General features: G+C 30.1%; 1 protein-coding gene across 6 annotated transcripts in view; it reads left to right on the plus strand.

Moving 5' to 3' along the window:
• Nucleotides 1-23206, plus strand: part of LOC126878586 (mesoderm induction early response protein 1-like) — a 246634-nt gene that overhangs the window by 205549 nt on the left and 17879 nt on the right. For all 6 annotated transcript variants that reach the window (XM_050641393.1, XM_050641387.1, XM_050641388.1 and 3 more), the window contains one exon: nucleotides 21525-21739. In XM_050641393.1, coding sequence (XP_050497350.1) covers nucleotides 21525-21739 — 215 coding nt within the window. The remainder of the gene's footprint in view (nucleotides 1-21524; nucleotides 21740-23206) is intronic.

Genomic DNA, 23206 nt, shown 5'->3' on the forward strand with positions numbered 1-23206 from the left:
ATGTGAGATATCAAAAGCGAATCTGTCTGATGTCAAGACAACAATTGTCAATGGAACTTGAAGTATCATGAAAAGTTGGTTACACAGCTACTAAATTTATAGTTGTTTATAGTACAAGCAATGATAACAGCTAACATCAGTGTGTTGGAATTATAAAAATAAAGAGTTAGTGAGAATAGATTATCTAGATGTAAAATAGAAGGGGGGGATTTGAGTACCCACAATCATCAATGAAGTGTACGTAAATTGATGAAGAAAGGTAGTCAAAACAACATACAGAGAATGTAATGTATGGTTTGTGTTTTGAAATTAGATAATTTATATTTGTGAACCAACACAAATGATGGCTGAGAGACTGGCTGAAAAATTAGAGACAAAATAGGGGTCGTGATATCAAATGCTGAAAAAGTTGTAAATGCAAAATCTTATTTATCAGTTAATAAAATATAGATGGGTTCATCAACACAAATTTACAAGACTGAAAAGGTTGTATTACAAGCTTAGTCCAAATTTCTTTATTATGTCCTTTTATGTTAAATAACATCTAGGGCAAAGAAAAATTAATAACTTGGATAAAAGTGTCTAAGCTACAACTAAAGTGGGGTCAGACGAAGAAAAGTGTTGAGTAAGATTATTGAATATATGTTTTTGAGTATATGATTATTGAGTGTTAATGTTTTTTATGGTTGGCGATAAAATTTTGTATAGACCACGTCAGTAAAGACTCTTTATCGAACTCGTCTGTTATTCGCCTCGCTCGCTAACGCTCGCTCTTCTCGTAATATCAAGACTCGTTTGATAAAGAGTAACTTTGCTGACTTGGTACATAAATAACTATTAATTCAAATTGTATATAAGCTTGTAAATATCCTTGATTTGCTCTATTTGGAAGTCTATAAAAAGGGAAAATCCCCAAAAAATCCATGAGAACCAGGTTTTGAAGGTCACGAACCTTACGAAAAAATCTGGAAAAAATCAGAAATATATTTTTTTCGAAAAAATACACAAAATAAAAAAAATAGACCTGCAGCAATCTCCACAAAAAACTTATACGCTTTTTTCAAAAACAAAAAATGCATTTGTAGGTTACGTATGTACACTCAACCTAAGAGTCTATAAAAATAGACAAGTTTTGTAAAAGGCTCAACTTTGTCTGTGAATTTTTTGAAATTTTTAAATTGATTGCAACCCACCGAAAAAACAAACAAAAAAATGACAAGTAAAAGATGGTTTTGCTTGTTTTCGATTCGGAGGGATGTACAATTGCTGAACAGCTGTTTCCACCATTGCGGGCTTCCTCAACAGCGCTAGCGTGCACACCTCTAAATCTAAAAACAGCTCGACCATCTATTTAAGGTGAATTTCAAAGATCATTGAAATTCCCATTGGGACACGATCCAGCGGCATCTCTTAAACAAATTGAAAAGTCTCAGATGCAGACTTACTTTTCTATCTTTATTCAGATTTGAGTACTAGGAAGTTTCTTTCTGTCCTTTTCCTAGACGAATGAAAACGGAATGTGATTGCATATAGTGGAGTTCTTTTTGTTTTCTATATTCGTCGTCTGCGGTCTTATAAATTGTAAAAGTTGCAGATTAAGGATGTACCAGAAAGAACTTTCAACAAGAAAAGTTTCAGATTTAAATAACTATTTGAAACGAGTAAGCGATGGACTACCCCAGCTAATTGAAATAATATTCGAAAATATTACTCCAATCAACTAAGACAGCCATCGTTACACCCTTAGCTTAGCTCAGTCACTCAGGTGTGTGTTCGTCTTGTCCTAACCTCAGATATGAACTCTGAAAATTTAGAATGGTAGCAAACAAAACAATATTTTTAACTAGTCATGTTTATTGTCATAAAGATATAATAAAAATATGACTTAGTAAATTGCATTAACAAATGTATTCAAATTCTTGCCAAAAACTAACAATTCTGGATTATACTTATGGCTTTTGGTATTCGGCTCGATGGTAACTTCTTGATGTCGAATGGTACTGCTGTTGTAGACTTCTCGTAGGCCTGGGCGGATCTTCGGCCCTAGGCCCCTGCAGCGAAAGATGTTGTAGTGTGGTGCAGCCTAGATTTCATGGTCAATTGTTGTGGTATAGCCCTAGTTCCATCACCGGTGTGGATCGCTTGAAGCTCCCGGAGGGAGAAAAGTGATTTTATCCAAAAACTATAAAATAGAGACACATATCAATCATCAAGAAGAAAAACCAACGTGTGCCATCTGCCGTTCTAATCGTCAGAAAGAGTAGCAGATGACAAGAATACATTAAATGAAATTTAGATGAGAATAGTTAAAATTCTGATTACTAAACGTGCATACATGTAAATTAAAAAGATATTTGAAAAGATAAAAATATTATATTTGAAAAGATAAAAATATTTGAAACTAAAATATCAGAACACATGGTCTGACATTGGAAGTTAGGTTAGATATAAAAAAATTAGAAAAACTGTTAGACGGAGAAATATAATTACAATATAATATTATCCTTACCCCAAGAGGAATGATTAGATGGAACAAAATGATTTAATTTTGGAATTACGTGCCTTTTTAAGGATTAATTTTTCCCTTCCAGTTTATGTCAGGGAGTAGGGGTCAAGTCGATGAAGTGACACTGTCATTGAAAACGACATTTAAAATGACAACCAAGTACTATGAAGTAGCGGCATGTTTTGTATTGAAAATACAGATATTTAGAGAGTATGAATATACGAGGTATGTTCAGTATGTTCAATCGATGATTTAAATGAAAAGAGATATAGTAAATAGAAGATAATAAAAGAGGGTATTAAAAAAGGATAATCAAATCAAAGAGAATAATAAAAGAGGATAATAAAAGAGGGTAATAAAAGAGGGCGCCAACCGATTTTTAAAGTGGGAAATGGGTAAACCAAATAGAAGAAGATAATTATTAATGAAATATTAAACGAAATAAGGTAAAATAATTATTTAAAAATAAAATATCAAAGATGTGACGTTTGTAACGTTACACACCTCTCTCACCCATCAGAAAAATTTTGAACACACGTGGGAAATTTTTCTCAAAGAAAACAGGAAAGTTACACACTCCCTCCACTCATCAGAAAAATTTCGAACACATGTGAGAAATTTTTCTCAAAGAAAACAAGAAGACATAGTTCTAATCAGACATAAATATATGCAGTAGTAATCGTTCAGAACAAATCAAAAATAAATACTCATAATAAAGTAATCATTAAGTCAATGTATATAGTTAATTTAAATTATTAATCATAAAAATTTTAAAGCACCAAAATAATTTTCAGATGTTACTCTGGGGAAAACAAAAATATTACCCAATGAATTGTAGTATTCATCACAGTATAAAATATTTATTCATTATAAATAAATGACTTCAGAGAATATCTATCTCTGGAAAAAAAATAAATGTACTTTAAAAAAGTATGAAATTAATTCAAAATTATAAAGACATGTAGTATAAAGTGTAAGTAATAATCAAATTTAACTAAGAATCCAAAAGTAAGTAAGTAACCATAGTCAAATAATGTAGACATATTAAACATGAATTGCATTGCAAATATTCTGGTATTTATATAAAATAAAAGGCATATAACCAAATTTAAGTAAATATAATAGATATCACATCCTAAATAAAATAAATAAATAGCTAATGGAGCTACTGAGCTAAGAACTGAATCTCGAACAAAATAACAAGTACTCGGATAACGAGTACCTAAAGTAAGGTAATAAAAATAATAGTCAATATGACAAGGTAACTAAAAACATATAAGTAGATAAAGATAATATAAGTATAATATAATAAAAAGAAATGCAAGTGCAACTATAGATAAACCATTAAAAAAATAAGTACCAACTATATGGAAATCCAAATAAGACAAAGTTCTACACCAAAGGGTTTGAAAAAACTGCATAAAACTAGTCATAAAAGACTTAACCAATAAGTTAATAAAAAGAGAGAGATAATGATACATAATGCAAATGTTACTTCCATCAAATGCATACCAGGGATCTACACTAGAGAACAAAATATATGTATAAAAATGCATAAATATGATTTGCAAAAGATGGAAAATAACAAATGCTAGTAGCTAAACTACAATCATACTTCAAAGCGCCACAATTCTACACCAGATTTCTAAAAGTAGATATGCATAGAATTGTTTTAACTCCAAAAGAAAAAATTTATAAAAGACATCATCCTAAAAATAATATACAGCATTAAACTGTATATCAATAGTCATTAAGACCAAAAAAACGGAACTCAGACTCAGTGAGCTGGCCCAACCCTATGGATAACTTATATGTACCCTAGGAAAAAAAACACTAGGTGTCTATGCAGCTATATATAAGCCATACACAACTTACAAGTGCCGGATGAGGCTTTCGTGCTAAATTGTATCAAAAATCAGTACAACACAAAAAATAAAATAATAAAACAATAATATATAGATAAATAGGGCATTGTTAAATAACAAAGGATGCTAAATATAATGTTTATCATAATTAATTAAATGCAATTATACAAAAAGTTTAAAATTGTAAAATATGATGTTTTACGAACAAAAATTTTTGAGATTCAACACAAGAAATAATATACAGCATTAAACTGTATATCAATAGTCATTAAGACCAAAAAAACGGAACTCAGACTCAGTGAGCTGGCCCAACCCTATGGATAACTTATATGTACCCTAGGAAAAAAAACACTAGGTGTCTATGCAGCTATATATAAGCCATACACAACTTACAAGTGCCGGATGAGGCTTTCGTGCTAAATTGTATCAAAAATCAGTACAACACAAAAAATAAAATAATAAAACAATAATATATAGATAAATAGGGCATTGTTAAATAACAAAGGATGTTAAATATAATGTTTATCATAATTAATTAAATGCAATTATACAAAAAGTTTAAAATTGTAAAATATGATGTTTTACGAACAAAAATTTTTGAGATTCAACACAAGAAATAATATACAGCATTAAACTGTATATCAATAGTCATTAAGACCAAAAAAACGGAACTCAGACTCAGTGAGCTGGCCCAAACCTATGGATAACTTATATGTACCCTAGGAAAAAAACACTAGGTGTCTATGCAGCTATATATAAGCCATACACAACTTACAAGTGCCGGATGAGGCTTTCGTGCTAAATTGTATCAAAAATCAGTACAACACAAAAAATAAAATAATAAAACAATAATATATAGATAAATAGGGCATTGTTAAATAACAAAGGATGCTAAATATAATGTTTATCATAATTAATTAAATGCAATTATACAAAAAGTTTTAAATTGTAAAATATGATGTTTTACGAACAAAAATTTTTGAGATTCAACACAAGAAATAATATACAGCATTAAACTGTATATCAATAGTCATTAAGACCAAAAAAACGGAACTCAGACTCAGTGAGCTGGCCCAACCCTATGGATAACTTATATGTACCCTAGGAAAAAAAACACTAGGTGTCTATGCAGCTATATATAAGCCATACACAACTTACAAGTGCCGGATGAGGCTTTCGTGCTAAATTGTATCAAAAATCAGTACAACACAAAAAATAAAATAATAAAACAATAATATATAGATAAATAGGGCATTGTTAAATAACAAAGGATGTTAAATATAATGTTTATCATAATTAATTAAATGCAATTATACAAAAAGTTTAAAATTGTAAAATATGATGTTTTACGAACAAAAATTTTTGAGATTCAACACAAGAAATAATATACAGCATTAAACTGTATATCAATAGTCATTAAGACCAAAAAAACGGAACTCAGACTCAGTGAGCTGGCCCAACCCTATGGATAACTTATATGTACCCTAGGAAAAAAAACACTAGGTGTCTATGCAGCTATATATAAGCCATACACAACTTACAAGTGCCGGATGAGGCTTTCGTGCTAAATTGTATCAAAAATCAGTACAACACAAAAAATAAAATAATAAAACAATAATATATAGATAAATAGGGCATTGTTAAATAACAAAGGATGTTAAATATAATGTTTATCATAATTAATTAAATGCAATTATACAAAAAGTTTAAAATTGTAAAATATGATGTTTTACGAACAAAAATTTTTGAGATTCAACACAAGAAGAAGAATGGTCTAAATTAATATTCTGAACACGTACAGAAGAAGAATAAGAATAAAATACCCCAATGAAAGAAAAGAACTTGAAAATTGTCCCAGTCTTTACTAAACAAGTAAAGTAGTATATATATGTTACAGTTCAAGTTGATTATCCAGTTGGAGTTGACTCCAACTAGTTGGAGTCAACTCTAACGGCTGGTTTCAGTAAAAGTTGATTGTAAATATAAAATGAAGATTTTTATTCAACATTTACTAGTAAAAGTAGACTCCAACTAGGAAAAGTATACTCTTCCCAATGCAATTTAGTAAAAGGTGATTCTGATTCACACAAACAGCCGATTCTAGAAATTAAATGTTACTGAATATGTTCAAATTAGTCTAGGCTGTATTGTCGCCTCCGTTAGGTAAATTACTCCGATTCGAATTTTTTGCACAAACTTACTAAAAAAGAGGTCTTTATAACAAATCTACTGGATGCCAGGCAGTACCTTGATCGATAAAACAATTGTTTTAGACAAATTCACAAAAACAATTTTTTCACTTTGAGTAATTTTTTTAGATCATTTGGGTTATTCTGAGCAAAAAAAGGTATTTTGTGATTTTTCTCTAAAATTGATTGTTGTCGAGTTATACGCGATTTAAAATTTGAAAAATGCGAAAATAGCCATTTTTTCAAGGCTTAATAACTCGGTTAAAATCCATTATTATGAAAGTCAGAAAGTGATCACATCAAAGTTTATAGCCCCCTCTACAAGATCCAGCAGAAATTTTTTGTCACTATTTTATTACTAAGCTTTATCTATAATTATTAACAATGAGCGCTAAGTGCGTATTAGGCGGCCGTCAATGGTGAGTGCTAAAGAGATGCACCATTCCGGCCGTCCAATGGTGAATCTCACTCGCACTCACATTGACGGCCGCCTCAATACACGCTTAGCGCTCATTGTTGATAGTTAAAAATAATATCTTATTAATGAAATAATGACAAAAATTTCTTCAGGATCTTATAGAGGTAGCTTTAATATTTGATTTTTTTAGTTTCTGACTTCACTAAAATCATTCATTATTGTACTCATTTGCCCTCATTTTCGGCAGTAAAGTAACACTTTGTTGTATTGAAAGAAGAATGTTACTTTACCTGCCGCGATTATTAATCAAATTAACCGAGATTGAATTTAAGTGGTCAATGGCAGCAATCGATTATTTATTTGAGTGAAATTAAAATTTATTTACTTTAATTATTTAAAATATTGAACAAAATTTATCTTATTATTAATAAAATTTATGTCAGAAAGTAAAATTCTGTAGTGTTTCGCAATTATATTCATACAAAATAGATTGTTACTTCACACACACTTTAAACCCTTCATGTACTGCTATTAGCCCGGTCAAAGAACAATCTGACCTCAAAAAAAAATAAAGGAAGGATGAAAATTTGGGAACAGGTAGTTGAAATTGTCTATTATTTTATAAAAAAAAGTTTACAATTCTACACCCCCTCCATTTTACAAAAATAGGGAAATAAGGGTTGGTTTTTCATTAAAAGTGCTGTATTTCGGAAAATAAGGCAATAATAACAAAAAATTTTATTTAAAAATCATCAAGGTACTTTTATCCTAACATTTTGACTAAAAACTTTGTTTGAATCTTGATTCGTTTCTAACCTATAGCCCTTTTTATAGTACTTAACAGGGGCGCTTATTTGAATTGCGCGCGCATAAAAAATGTCAGATTTTAAAATTAACTAACTTTTAAATCGATAATTTGGGGCATTTATCAAACAATAAAATGTACGAAAAAAACACAATACCTTTAGAAAAATATCAATTTTAACGTGAATATATTTTCATTGTGAATTACAAATTATTTAATTTAGAAAAATATGTTTTAAAATATACTAATACAAGTTTTGAGAGCAACACATATTTTTTGTCACAAAAATTTACATAATCATTTAAATTAAAATTCTTTTTAGACTTATGTTTTAAGATGGCTAATTAACATTTGGATTTAAAATTGCACAACGTTACTTTAAAGGATAAAAATTTGTATGGCGATAAAAAATGGATATTTTTTTGATTTTTATTTTAAGTCAATTTTCAAGATTTCAATCAATAATATCTTTGTTGAAAATTCATAATAAACTTTAAAAATATGCTTGTAGGTACTTGAAAATGTACTCTTTCGAAAGCGATATCCATTTTTCTTATGCATAGAATACTTTTTAAATAAGGCTCACTTATTATAAACAACTACAAAAAAATGTCATGTTTTAATAAAATCGATGCCATTCTTTTCTGAAAGCCTTTTTTTAAATGAAAATATGGGAACATATTACAAAAGGCTTGAATAACATATTATATATATTTACAATAGGCCTATTGCAAAGATAAAAATATATGGGGCACGTAAACACAGGTGAAAAAATTGCTTACAAGAGAAAACGCCGCGCTTCCTAAACACAGTAGACTGAGTAGACGAACATAACCTAAAAAATTGGAGCAATATTCACGCTGCAATGTTTTGTTATCGTTTTCGGCTGTCTTTTGAATTTATAACTTATTATCAATAAAAGTGATCTGTTTGTTATAAAATAATTGTGTAAATATTTACAATGAGTGCGAACAGTGAAACAAATAATAATAATTCTTGTTTTATTTGTGAAAAACATTTAGAATGTGATAACGAAAAAATTGTAATTGTCAAAATGGAATTAAAACATTAAAAAGTGTAAGTTAAGAAAGAAAAGATGATAGACACAAAATGCTTTTGGACTGTGATGAAATTAGAATGTAAATAGACAAAAATATGTATTAAAAAAAAGGAGAAACGTTTTCATGCTGCATGCGGAAGTTGTCAAACTGGTAATAATAGTTTAGATGGTAGCTGCCAAGAGACCCAAAATTATGATTTTACAGTTGATTCTATTATAAATGAAGTTGATTCAGACACAAATTTTACATCAGACGAAGATGAAAATGAACTTTTAATAATTTAGACTAATTAATTAAATGTAAACAGTGACGATCCAGTTCGATATACAATAAACGATTTTTCATTGCACCTTTTATCATTTTAGTACTTCATACTCATTTGATCCTTTATAACTTAGGAGGCAACATCAGCGCGCGAAAAACGCGTTCCAAGATTGCAACTTTAATTTTGAATATTCTGTAGAGATATCTGGCACATATATTCGCAATATAGTAAAGAGTTGTGGTACTGAGCCCAATTTAAGAAACATGTTAGTATGTAGAAATTACTCTAAAATTAAATTAAATATAAAAAACGAGTCTGTGCCGCTTTAAGAAGAACAAAAAAATACAGTTTTTTCAAATAAACTTTTTTATCCCATGTCTAGATTTTGTGTCACAATGAAATTACTAAAAAACGATTATCTATAACAAGAAATCGACCTTGACTGACATGGCAACATTTAGCGCGCCTATGAGTATAATAATTATTGTTATCACAATTATGTGCCTTTGTTTCTGATAGTATAGTGTATAGTGTCACTGACACTGTAGTACTGCCGACACACTGTTGCCGCACTATTGAAAGTTCGGAGAACTATAGAAAAAAAATATTGACGCGCTGATGTAGCCTCTTAATAGAGTACATTTATTTTTAATTAAGTTAATTTAATTTTTAAATGAACTTTAGAAAACCTAATAAATATTTAGTAAAAGAAATATTTTTTTGAGAAATTTTGATATATTTTCATTTTATAGGTTTATATTGAAATAATTAACTTAAAAATACAAGTATGTACTTTAAAATTATAGTTTTTCAAATTATTAACTTAATTCACAAACAAAATAATATAGGATACGTGCACGCGCATGTAATTCGTTCAGGTAAGTACATACTTACAAGAAAAACCAAAGCTTTCAGTTCTTTTTCCAAAAATTCAAAAAAAAATTTCCAAAATTTTTCCACTGGCCGTAAATTTTTTTTGAAAATTTTTGGAAAATGTTAACTTCAAGCCCTTAATAGATCTGTAAATAGTGTGTTCACCAATTTTCAGATTAATTGATACAAAACTAACCGAATAAGACCGTTTTAAAAAATTTTGGTTTTCAACCCTTATTAAAAATAGGCTATATCTCATAAAATAATCGAGATCTAAAAAAAAATTTAAAGACAAATCTTTAAGGTTAAATCACTCTGATGACTATTTTATTTTTCACTGTTACATTTTATTTTATTATTTTTAAAATACAGCACTTTTAATGAAAAACCAACCCTTATTTCCCTATTTTTGTAAAATGGAGACGGTTTAGAATTGTAAACTTTTTCTTATATAATAATAGACAATTTCAACTACCTATTCCCAAATTTTCATCCTTCCTTTAATTTTTTTGAGGTTTTTGTAAAGTTTTGTGTTCCTTGATCGGGCTATATCTATATTTACAATTTTCACACAATAAAACCTTTACATCAGCGGTTCTCAATCTTTTTGAGTCATGTACCATCTAAAGTTTCTTTTATTATATTTCTATATTTTTAGATTGTATAATCAAGACTTATTATGTACTACTATTTTAAGTTTTTGTGTGTTTTGTGTACCACCGCAAATAATGATATGTACCACCGGTGGTACATATACCACAGATTGAGAACCGCTGCTTTACATAATATGAGATAGAGTAGATAAAAATTATTTTTGTGAATTTGGTTAACAAAAATTGGTTAAACAATTTTTCGACCGCGGTACCGCGTGACACCCTGTGTATTTGTTATAAGGATTGTTATACGGATGTATTTCTTTGAGTAAGTTTGTACAAAAAATCGAATCAGAATAATTTAAATAACGGGGGCGACGTTACAGACTATACTAATAAGTAGTTGAAACGGTCAAAACAAAGAAACGCACACTCATCAAAAATGCACTTGAGATTCTCCTATAATCAACATTTACTGAATCGATCCAGGAAGAGTCAACTCCAACTAGTAAAAGTTGATTTAAATTTTTAAAATCAACTTTTACTGCTCGTTTCAGTTGGAGTTGACTCCAACTAGTTGGAGTCAACTCTAACTGAGAATCAACTTGAACTGTAACATATATAAGAAATATAAAATCTTTCCGAAAGTCCCTTTTTAAAAAATATTTATTTAACACAAGAAAGTAGTCTTTACAGTTTGAAAGCAAAATCTGAACTAAACAATTATAATTCTAAACTAAGAAATGAAAATGTAACATTTTGATAACTATGAACGTATGATGTCTTCGTCAGCGTTTCTCTGGTTCAGGGACTTACTCTTCTCACGGTCATTACCGTGTTCTAGCTGATGTTGCGGAATGTGGGTCGTTAACTCCTCTTCCCCAAGAGTGAAGCCATGCGAGGGAGTTCTATGCCGGGGTTAGGACTTTCTTCTTTTTCCTCTATGGAATCGTTTCTCTTTGTTTTTGCTATTTTCCTTTTGAGTAAAATAATAAGTGTTGTAATTATTCCAATGTACAACAGAATTGTCCAAATACTTGGAATGTGGTACAGAGCCGTATTTTGAAATATTGGTTTTATTTCGTGATTTGGAATATCTTTAAGTTTTAGCGAATTTAGTTTTATTTCCATTGGTGCTATTTTAATTATATCGAAATTTAATTGTGGTGAGTTTATCATCATTGGTTGCCCTGATGTGACGTCTTGAAAGGTTAATTCTTGATTTTGGAAAATAATTTTACAAGGTGCATTCTCTATTAGATAAATGCCGTTTAGAATTTTTATTTGCGTTTCTTCTGCACATTTAATGATCAGTTTTTCTTCTTTGGGAAAGACAGCTAAATATTGGTTGATTTCTGGAATAATTTCGATATGGTTTCCTGGAATTTTCGCTTTTAGGTATTGGCAGTCTGTAGAGTTGCCAAAAAATAAAATTTGGTCTTCACATGAGTGCTCGTGATTAATTTGCAGATAACCAGGACATTGGAAGATCTTACTATGTGTGCAGATGTCATTTAGAGGAAATATAATTTTTTCATTTTTTAATAAATATCTTGAGTTTGGTAACATGATGACAAATTCTGACTTACTTTTTGTGGGAATTGGCAATAAATGATAAAGATCAAAATTGGATTCATAGTCAATAGGGATTGAAAGAAAATATTGTATTTGATTCTTTTCTATTTTGCAAGTTATTTGTAAAATAGCTTCGAAATCTAAAATGTTTTCATATTTTACTTCAAATGGTAGCTGTGCTTTGTAATGTGACGAAATTTTTTGGAGTTCGTTAAATAATTCGCTTGATTTTATTATGCTAGGATGTAATGTTTTCAATTTGCAAAATGTAATCGAATTCTGGACATTTTCCATTGTATCGAGTATTAAGTTGTATGTTATTATAATTTCATTAAACATGTCTTTCAAATAATTGACATTTTCAAGATTTGTTTGGAAATCTACTATATCTTTTATTGCTAAAATTTTGGATTTTAAATTAATTTCATTTTCTTGAATATTTTGAATTGTTTCATTAAAGTTACTGATAATTTCATGGCTTAGCGAATATTGATTATTGATTTGGCTTTGCAAGTTTGCTTCGTTTGTCTTTAAGTGTTCTAATATTGAGTTAATTTTTTCGCCGTCTTCAGCATCTAAATTTCCTGTTATAGCTTTAATAATTGAACCGAAACCGTTGATAATACCTCTTTTATTTTTTTGTAACTTGGTATGTATGTTGAGGTTTTCAAATTTTTCCTCAATATTATCTTTGACGTACTCTACTAAATTAACATAATTTTTTGTTTCATTATTGAAAAATTTACAATCAGAAAGATTATTTTTTAGGTGATCATATTGCATATTTAAGTTATCATACTCTTCTAAAAGTGGATTTAAGTTATAGTAATGGACAAAAGTGTGGCTAGATTTTTGAAGTTTGGCAGGTCCCAATTTGATTGGTAATATGCCTAGATTATGGGTAACATCTTTTATTTGGATTGCTGCGCATCCGATTGCGAGGTACCTGAAAATTTGTAAGGTTTTCTTTTAGGTCGTTTAACATTAGAAAAATGAATATTTTCGGCAGTATTTTTATGTCTAGTTTTTATTTTCGCGGTTTTTCTTTCTTTATTAATTTTACTTATTTCTTCAGCTTGGTATTTATTTTTTGTTTTACTTTGATATTGCTTATTACGAACAAATACTTTAGTAGGGATTGTTTCGGGCAATTCTTCTCGATTTTCGTTAGCTTTAGAGATTACTTTTTCTTTTACGTTTTGCAAGGATTTATTGATATTAGAATAAAGTATTTTCATTTTTTCTTTATGGTTTGAAATATAATTATTTAAAATTTGTTGCTCGATATTGATATCAAAAGGAGAATTACTATCTATATGTCCCGTAATCAACTCATGTGGTTTCATTTTTGTTACTGAATGGATGCTGTTATTATAAGCTAGTAAAGCGTAATTTATTTTTTGTTCAATATGGTCATTTTTGTACTCTTTTTGATTATTTAGTAGTCTAATATGTTCGATTATGGTTGAATGGAATCTCTCAGCAATTCCATTAGATTCTGGATGTTGAGAGCTTATAAAATGTACTTTTACTTTATGTAGCTCTAAAAGTTCTTTGACAACTGAATTTTTTAATTCGGTCCCATTATCAGATATTATTTGCTCTGGTATGCAGTGATGAGTAAAATATCGAATTAATGCATTTGCTACTTCGATACCTTGAGCTGAATTTATTTTATATAATTGACCATATTTAGAAAAAGAATCTATTATAGTTAAAAATTTTGTTTTTTCTAATGTGACTGAATATAGGGGAACAATTTGGAAGGGTCTAGTTGCAGTAGGTGTTATATTAAATAAGGGTTTGATAGGTCTCCTATCGTATTTTGTTAATTGGCAAATTTCACAATCGTTTATATAAGTTTGGATAGATGCTCTTTGATTCGGCCAATAATATAAGGCTTTTATTCTATTTTCTGTTTCATCTACTCCTCTGTGGTTCTGTTTTCCTTCGTGATAATTTTTTATTATTTCTTCAATTTCGTTTGTTGGGATATCGATTAACTTCTTGGTGCATTTAATAAGGTTTATTTGCGAATTTTTGAAATATTTTTGTATAACGTTACTAAAAGTTTCGTATATAGGATCTTCGAAGTACAGGTGATATTTAACTTTAGGTATTATATAGTCTTTTACAAACTTAACTATGTCACGTTCAGTGTCATTTTTTGAAAATTGTACGAGAGTTCTTTGTTTTTTATCATAAAGTTTTATAATAGATGGTTTTGCTGGTTCGTAATTAACTTGAGAAATGATAATTTGATTCATTCCAGTGTTTACTGAGCTTTCTGATATAGGTATACCTGTGATGGGATTTTCTTCATTTGTGTGGATTGTAGCACCGTCATTTTCATTGATATCTTCTTCATTTTGGCCATTTATTGTTTCGTCAGGTTCAACAATCAAAGACTCTGAGTCGACGTTATGTGGGGTACCTAATAAAGTTTCATCAAAATTTTCTACATAATCTAAGAAGTCTTGATTTGTTTCAGGTTCTATGTCATGAGTTTCGTTTGCGTTTAATCGTATTCTTGATAGACAATCGCTATTTGTGTTTAGAGCACCTTTTTTATGTACAATCTCATAATCATATTCTTCGAGTTTTAATCTCCAGCGAACTAATTTTGAGCTGGGATCTTTTAATGAAAATAGCCATTGAAGAGGCTTGTGATCTGTCACGAGAGTCACGCGACGTCCAAAAATATAGGGTCGGAAATACTTAACTGCCCAGACTATAGCTAGGAGTTCTTTTTCAATGGTAGAATAATTTATTTCTGAATCATTCAGTGTTCTACTTGCATAGGCAATTGGAAGATCAGAACCAATTTTTCCTTGACTTAAAACTGCACCTATTGCATAATTACTTGCATCTGTTGTCAGATTAAATGGTTTAGTAAAATCAGGATATTGCAGAATTGGTTCATTTGTAAGAAGATCTTTACAGATATTAAAACACTGTACATAGTCTTCGTCTTTAATATTTATTTCATTATCTTTTTTTAGTCGCAATGTTAAAGGTTTTGTAATTTTTGAAAAATCTTTAATAAATTTTCGATAATATCCTAATAATCCGAGGAAGCCTTTTAACTGTTTGGTAGTAGCAGGTATTGGGAAATTTTTAATAGCCTTTATTTTATCCGGATTGGGCTTTACTCCTTCTGGAGTGACAATATGACCTAAGTAAGCCACTTCTTTCTTTAAAAATTCGGATTTGTCCAACTGTATTTTAAAGTTAGATTCACGTAGTCTCTGAAATACTTCTCTTAAATTTGTAATATGTTCTTGCAGGCTAGTGCTAAATATAATAATATCATCTAGGTAGACAAGGCATTTTTCGTTTTGTATGCCTCTCAGTATGTTATCCATTACTCTCTGGAATGTAGCTGGGGCATTTCTAAGTCCAAATGGCATTCTAAGAAACTCATAGTGACCATTTTCGGTGTTAAAAGCGGTTTTTGGGATATCTTCTTCTGCCATTTCTATTTGACTATAGTGACCATTTTCGGTGTTAAAAGCGGTTTTTGGGATATCTTCTTCTGCCATTTCTATTTGATGGAACCCAGAAGCCAAGTCTAGCGTGGTAAAGTACTGACAACGCCCTAATTTGTCTAAGAGGTCAGTGATATTTGGAAGGGGGTATCTATCTCCTAAAGTAATAGCATTTAAACGTCGATAATCGACTACAACACGAAATTTACGTTTATTGGAGGCATCAAGTTTTTTGGGGACAACCCAGATAGGCGAGGACCAGGCAGAATTGCTATGTCGGATAATATTTTGGTCTAACATGCCCTGAATTTGATTTTGGACTTCTTTACGATATATTTCCGGATATCTATATGATTTAGAATATACTGGAATCTCATTAGAAGTTTTTATACTATGCTTAATTTTATTGGTGAAAGACAATTGGTTGCCCTCAATATGAAAAATGTCCGAAAATTCTCTTATTAGTTTTAAAATTGAATTCCGCTCTTCGGTATTCATATGTTCCGTGCGGATTTTAGAAATATCAAATTTGAATTTTTCGGCATAAATAGAATTAAGATTAGGATGATTTATTTGTTCGTATTCATCGAACTTTTCAACTTCTATTGGTGAAGTTAAATCAACTTTAAAATGTGACTCTGATGAGTTAGTAATAGTGCATAAAGCTTCTTTATTAACAACTTTAGTAAGACATTGGGGAATTTCTAATTTCCCTATTTTTGTATAAGGTACGATAACGTCACCATTTTCTATATTTTTTATATTTAATTTAATTACTTGTTCGGAACGTGGAGACACTACTATACAATTCGTGCTGCCAGCGCTCGGACTATAATAGTTAATTTTAATTGAAGAACAAGGTGTTCTTAATAAATTATTTACTAAATCGATATTTGCTTGTAATAGTTTTAAATTATCTAATCCTAATAAGCAATCAAAATGATCGTGAAACTTAAAAATATGATAAGTTAATTTTATTGGCTTTTTATGCCTAAATATAGAGGAAGAAGGAATTACGGTACAGAAATTTTCCTTAGTAGTTCCAAGAGCAGTGGAAATTTGAAATGGTTTTTTAAATATTGAATTTTTAAAATATTTTTCACCTATTTTCGGTGTAATAAAAGATTTAGTGCTCCCAGTATCTATAAGGACTTTTAAATTATGCTCAGGGAAAATTATGTATGGCAATTCACATTCTTTGTTAGTTAAGTTTAATAATTCTACATGCTCTGGTTTTCTTCCGAGGCTATCTCTTCTAAAAAAGGTTCTTGGGATGAACTTTCAGGACAGTCTGTATTATCTATGTTATGCAGTTCTTCCGGAATAATATTTTGGCTTGCGAAATTATTGGGGTTACGGAAACGAGTCCTATTTTGGAAGTTTTGTGATGGTCTGAAAGTATTATTGGTTGTTATAGTCATTGGAGTAGGGTTTGAGAATTTTCTGTTTGGATTTGGCTGGAATACATTGGAGTTTCGATTAAAATTCCTACTTGTACTAGGATTATTTTGGAAATAATTATTTTGATTATTTTGTCTCATATTTTGAGGATTCGGTTGGGGATTCGGAGGATCCATAGTATTTCTTTGTATTGGAAATTGGTTCCTTGGTTGATATTGAGTTTGGGGTTGATATTGAATTTGGGGTTGATAATTATTTTGTTGGTTTTGTCGGAAATTGGATTTTGGTCTAGACGAATAATTATTATTTTGATAAGATTTGTGATTTTTGCTTTGAGAAGAATTATTTTGGTCTAGGTATATCTGAAAATCATTTGTGAGGATACCTAACGCAGAATTTAAATCTGGAGGATTCTTTGTACGCATTAAGGTACCAAGAGGTTCTTTTAACCCACGTAACAAAACTCTTAATGCTAAATTTCGGAAGAAGCTACCAAGAATATTAATTTCAGCAGCATGTTCAGTTTTTGAGGTCAAGACAGATATTTGAAGATTTAATAATTTTTGTATTCGGTTATAAAAATCAAATGGGAATTCATTATTGCCTTGTTTCAAATCTGAAATTTCTATGTTTAAAGTATAAATATCTCTTTTGTCTGAATAAGAATTAATTAAAGCATTTTTTAAATCTTGCCAAGTTCTAAGATTACAAGAAGAAATATTAACTGCGGCTTCGCCTTTTATTTTTGCAATTATGCTTGACATCAAATATTCATTTTGAAAATCATTCACATCTGTAGCATTATAAAATTTGGTTACAAGTTTTTCGGAAATTTCTAAAAGTCTAGGAAGTAACGTATGATTTCCTTCAAAATCTGGAATCATATCTAAGTATTCTTTCTTTAGTTGAGGAACTTGTGGAACAGCCATTTTAAATTTATTATTTAATTCTAATATTTTCGAAAAACTTATATTATTTTTATTAAAAGGTAAATTATCTAAATTAGTTAAATTTGAGTCAGAATCTGTATCTGAGTTACTACTGTCTGAATAATCAGAATCTAGTGTTAAATTAGGCTCTCTATATGACATTAAACACTTAAAGTAATGTAGCGATCTTGTCCATGGAACTGCTTCGGAACTGGGTCGAGACACTCACAATATTCGCTTGAAAGTCTCTCCGGTACGAATCTTCTCGTCAGGTTACTCAATTCGCCCAACTGGAATTCACTTCGCGAAAACTGTTCGAATAGTCAAAAAATCGTAAAAACGAACCGAGAGTTATATTCGCTAACGCCCGTTTGACTATCCTACTGACTGCGCCAGAAATATAAAATCTTTCCGAAAGTCCCTTTTTAAAAAATATTTATTTAACACAAGAAAGTAGTCTTTACAGTTTGAAAGCAAAATCTGAACTAAACAATTATAATTCTAAACTAAGAAATGAAAATGTAACATTTTGATAACTATGAACGTATGATGTCTTCGTCAGCGTTTCTCTGGTTCAGGGACTTACTCTTCTCACGGTCATTACCGTGTTCTAGCTGATGTTGCGGAATGTGGGTCGTTAACTTATATACAATCCGAACAAAAAGTTCGACGGAATGACAAAAATTTTTGGGTAGTTATACAAAATTGGTAATAAATATATGAAAACAACTAGGAAATATAAGAATGTAAAAAGTAATTGAAAATAAGTAATAAAACAAGATTTAAATGCACTTTAGAGTACACAGTAGTACCTATGAAAAGAACGAAGAAGAAATAGTACGTATTAAAAGTACAGAATATATGACAAGGAATGGAAAAATTCTCTTGAGTTTTGGAAAGTTACGACAAAATAAGAAAGTGATTAAAGAAGAACTACCAAAAAAAAACTGGTTAAATTGAAAAAAAAACAGAAAAAATGCCATGTGGACATTACCATCAAGGTCCTAACATAAAAATTAGCAAAAAAAAACTAGGTAAAAAGTTCCAAATGTTAAAAATACCAATATTTGCAACTGTAAATGTATTTTAAATTAAATATGTTGAAATATATATTTAAATTATTGAAATTGGCAATAGTTTTTTGACCCGTTTGAAAATTAGTCAAAAAGTACCAAAATAGATAACATATATAGATTTACTGCAAAAATTGAATATAAAAATGAAATATATGAAAATAGTATTTATTAATGCTTGTTATTTGCTACCAAACCACAAATTCACAGCTCAATTCTTCGGATAAGACAAGTGCGTTGGTGCGCCAGTGTAACGAGTATAGCGATGGACTACCCAGCTAATTGAAATAATATTCGAAAATATTACCTCAACTAACCAAGATAGCCATCGTTACGTTTAATATAAAAAACAATTAGAAAAACTGTTAGACGGAGAAATATAATTATAAATATAATATATATAATAATATATGTTATATATATATATATATATATATTATTATTTTAATTTTATTATAATGGTGAATCTGCATCTGAGACTTTTCAATTTGTTTAAGAGATGTCGCTGGATCGCGTCCCAAAGGGAATTTCAATGATCTTTAAAATTCCCCTTAAATAGATTGTCGAGCTGTTTTTAGATTTAGAGGTGTGCACGCTAGCGCTGTTGAGGAAGCCTGCAATGGTGGAAACAACTGTCCAGCGATTATGCATCCCTCTGAATCGAAAACAAGCAAGAAGTTTCTTTCTGTCCTTTTTGTTTTCTATATTCGTCGTCTGCGGTCTTATAAATTGTAAAAGTCGCAGATTAAGGATGTACCAGAAAGAACTTTCAACACGAAAAGTCTCAGATTTAAATAACTATTTACCATTTTAATTTTATTATAATGGTTAATTCTGCATCTGAGACTTTTCAATTTGTGGCAAAAAAAATACGTTTTTTATGGTAGGTGGTGGGGGAGTGGGTAGCATGCAATGATGTGGGAGGGTCCTGGAGATCATTGGTAGCATGTTAAGCTCTGTCTTATTTTTTAATAACGTGGAACTTAAAAAATGAAAGAAAGGCTATAGCGGGATATGATGGTCAAAATTGCACTAGGCTCGATTCAGTTTTGGGTTTAGCCATTCGAAAATATATAATTGAAAACTCACTCAGCCAAATTTTCAAGTCCCTAGGTGCTTCTGGGGGTCCGCTATGGAAAAAACGTGTTTTTTGAAAAAAAAGTTTTCAGACGCTGTATTGCTGAAAAAAATCTGAAAAATTTAATAAAGGCTTATCTTAACAATACAAAGGTATCTGTTTTTTTTTCAGATTTTTAGCTTCAAAATTGAGCACAGGAAAAATTTTTGAAATTTTCAAAAAAAGTTTAGGTTATGTTGGAAATTTTTCACCAACTCTAAAATATTGTTATTTTGTGAACTTTTTCCCATTCTTTCGAATGGCATAGGCATCATTATTATTTTCGACGTGGAAAATACCTAAAAATCGAAAAAACTGTTTTTTTTTTGGCATTTTCTGACGTTTTTTTTAGGAAGTTTTTGACTCATAACCTCAACAACATACAGCTAAATTAATCAGCATTTACCTTTTTATATGTATTTTTACCATTACCATCAAAATCAGCGACTAAAACTTATTTTTTTCGTACAGCATGCACAAAAACCGCGTTTTTCGGCGATTTTACTAAATAGCCTCAAAAATCAGTCAAAAAATAATTTTTTCTACGGCCGTGCTAAAAGAGCCACTTTCACGCACGCATTTCCTTTCTGAAAGTTGCACTTTCCAGCACGGCGTACGTAAAAGCAAATTTTCCCGCACGGCGTGCGGGAAAGTAAAATACCTTATAATATGGCATTATAATATATTATAATACATGCAATAAACTAATATTTAGATATTGTTTATTAATTTATTTCAAATTTATCCTATTGTGTTCAGTGTTAATGTTTTAATGAAATTAGCACGATAATTCGATGAAATAAAATTATTTTGACATAATATTTAAAAGTCAGATCAGTAGACAATTAGAATGGTTTTGAATCGTCGTCATGAAAACCAATATCGTCGTCGTGGTAACCCGTTATATTGAAAGTTTGGTTTTTGACAACCTTGTCAATGAATTAATTTGTTTATTTTCACTTCTAAATAAAAATTGATATAACTCTATTTTTTGTGGCTTTTTTCCAAACGTACGGCCCTAGAAAAAATATTGTTCCTAACTCATGCGGAAAGTGTCTTCACCGCACTCAACTGCTTGCCCGAACTCCGCTATCGCGTCGTTCGGGTCAACGGCAGTCTCGTGCGTGAAAGTATCACTTTCCGCACTAGTTAGGAAATAGTTATTTTAGGAACTTAAAAATTTGGCGAGTGAGTTTTCAATTATATATTTTCGAATGGCTAAACCCAAAACTGAATCGAGCCTGGTGCAATTTTGATCATCTTATCCCTCTTTAGCCTTTTGGAATTGAAGCCATTTTGCCTATCTTTATCTGTCTGTCTGCTTCCTAATCAAATGTAGAATGAAAATAATAAAAGGAATTTTTAGGAGTAAACCTTCGTGACGATGAGGAGGCGTTGTACATGCTGCAACAATGTGGACACAACGTTGAGGAAGCATTACGCCGTTTAAAAATGGCCGCACCCGCAGTTGCTCCCGAAAAGAAAAAGAAAGAGAGTCTTTGGTCCGAAGAAGAATGTAAAAATTTCGAAGCTGGTGTAAGAGCGTATGGAAAGAATTTCCATAGAATACAACAAGAAAAGGTAAATATGTATTTAATTTTAAAAGTGATTTTTTTTCTCTTTTCTATACTACTTTTAAAAATGATGATTTTGTTATGTTTTGCTGGGGATCCCAGCTCTCGTATACTTGTTTTACTCGAAAATATAGTCCCTAAATCGAGGGTTTAGTATCAAACAACGTTAACTACAAAAACATAAAGTGGCAGAAAATGCGAAAAACTGTTTTGAAACGTAATAGCAGCCAACAAATTTGTGATTACGGAGGCAAAATACATTACAATAGAAATCTGTAAATTTATATAGTATTATTATGGTTTCTATGACATTTATTTTAAAAATTATTACAGGTTATTGATATTCTACAGAGAAAAAAATAGACTTTTTTTCTAATAATGACCTGATAACGCTTTTTGATATTACCGATATATATTTTTTGTAACCGTTAACGTCGCACCTGATAATAATAGTTTTACTACAGGGTTAGTACTGCTGGGTGAAAATGTAAAAATGTAATTTCCCTAAAATGTGGCGAAAATTTTCCTGATATTTCCCCTTTTTTTCAGAATATCCAGTTTGACTTTAACTTAAAGTCGATGATATTTTCAAAATTTTCAGGTTATCCAATGCAGCACTAACCCTGTATTATTAAAAATGTTAATAAGTGTATTTAAATAAAAAAACTTTATTTTTCTAATAACATACAAATATTAAACTTATGAAAAAATATCTAAATACTTATACCATCTTTAAACGCCTTCATCTTCTGAAACATTTTAATTATGATCATCACCCCTTCCTTGAAGATTCTAGTAAAAGAAGTGATATTGTTCTTTAATTTTTGCTCATACAGAGTTCTACTAAACCTTTTAACTTTTTATTAGTAATCGTTAACGGTTTGTCATATTTTCTTCTTGGCACAAGTTTGTTAATTGAAAATGTTCGAAGTTGCCTTCTCTGTATTTTCAATTTCTTAAAGTTGTCTGATTTAAAATTATATTTGAAATAACTGGGTGCAGTGTCTTCTTTTATAATATGTATATTGTAGCCAAACTATGTTCAACCATTACATTTCCTTCAATGTCAGTTTTTTTATTTTTAATCATTTGAATTTGAAGTTCTTTAAAATCCAAAATGTCTTCTTGATCTATTTCAACTACTTCGTATTTTGATTTCTTTAAAGCCATTTTATTCACTGTAAATATACCATCCCGATGGATCATAAATTTCTAAGACTTTACTCGCGTTTTCGATGTGGGCATGGACCATATCACATTCCATTTCGGAATGTCCGAGCTAAAAAATAACTGGTTGATTTTTGAAATATTTAGTGTTTCAACAACAAACAGAAACATTGCGGAAACAATAATTGAATTTCCATTTTGGCCCGAACAAGTTTTAGACATAAAGGCGAAGTCTTTCCCAGTAACTTCACTTTTCATTGTATTTGTAATTCAAGAGGCTACCTCAGAAGATCCACGACCCGCTAAT

The sequence above is a fragment of the Diabrotica virgifera genome, chromosome 10 (genome assembly GCF_917563875.1).
Source record: "Diabrotica virgifera virgifera chromosome 10, PGI_DIABVI_V3a".
NCBI classification, from domain to species: Eukaryota; Metazoa; Arthropoda; class Insecta; order Coleoptera; family Chrysomelidae; genus Diabrotica; species Diabrotica virgifera.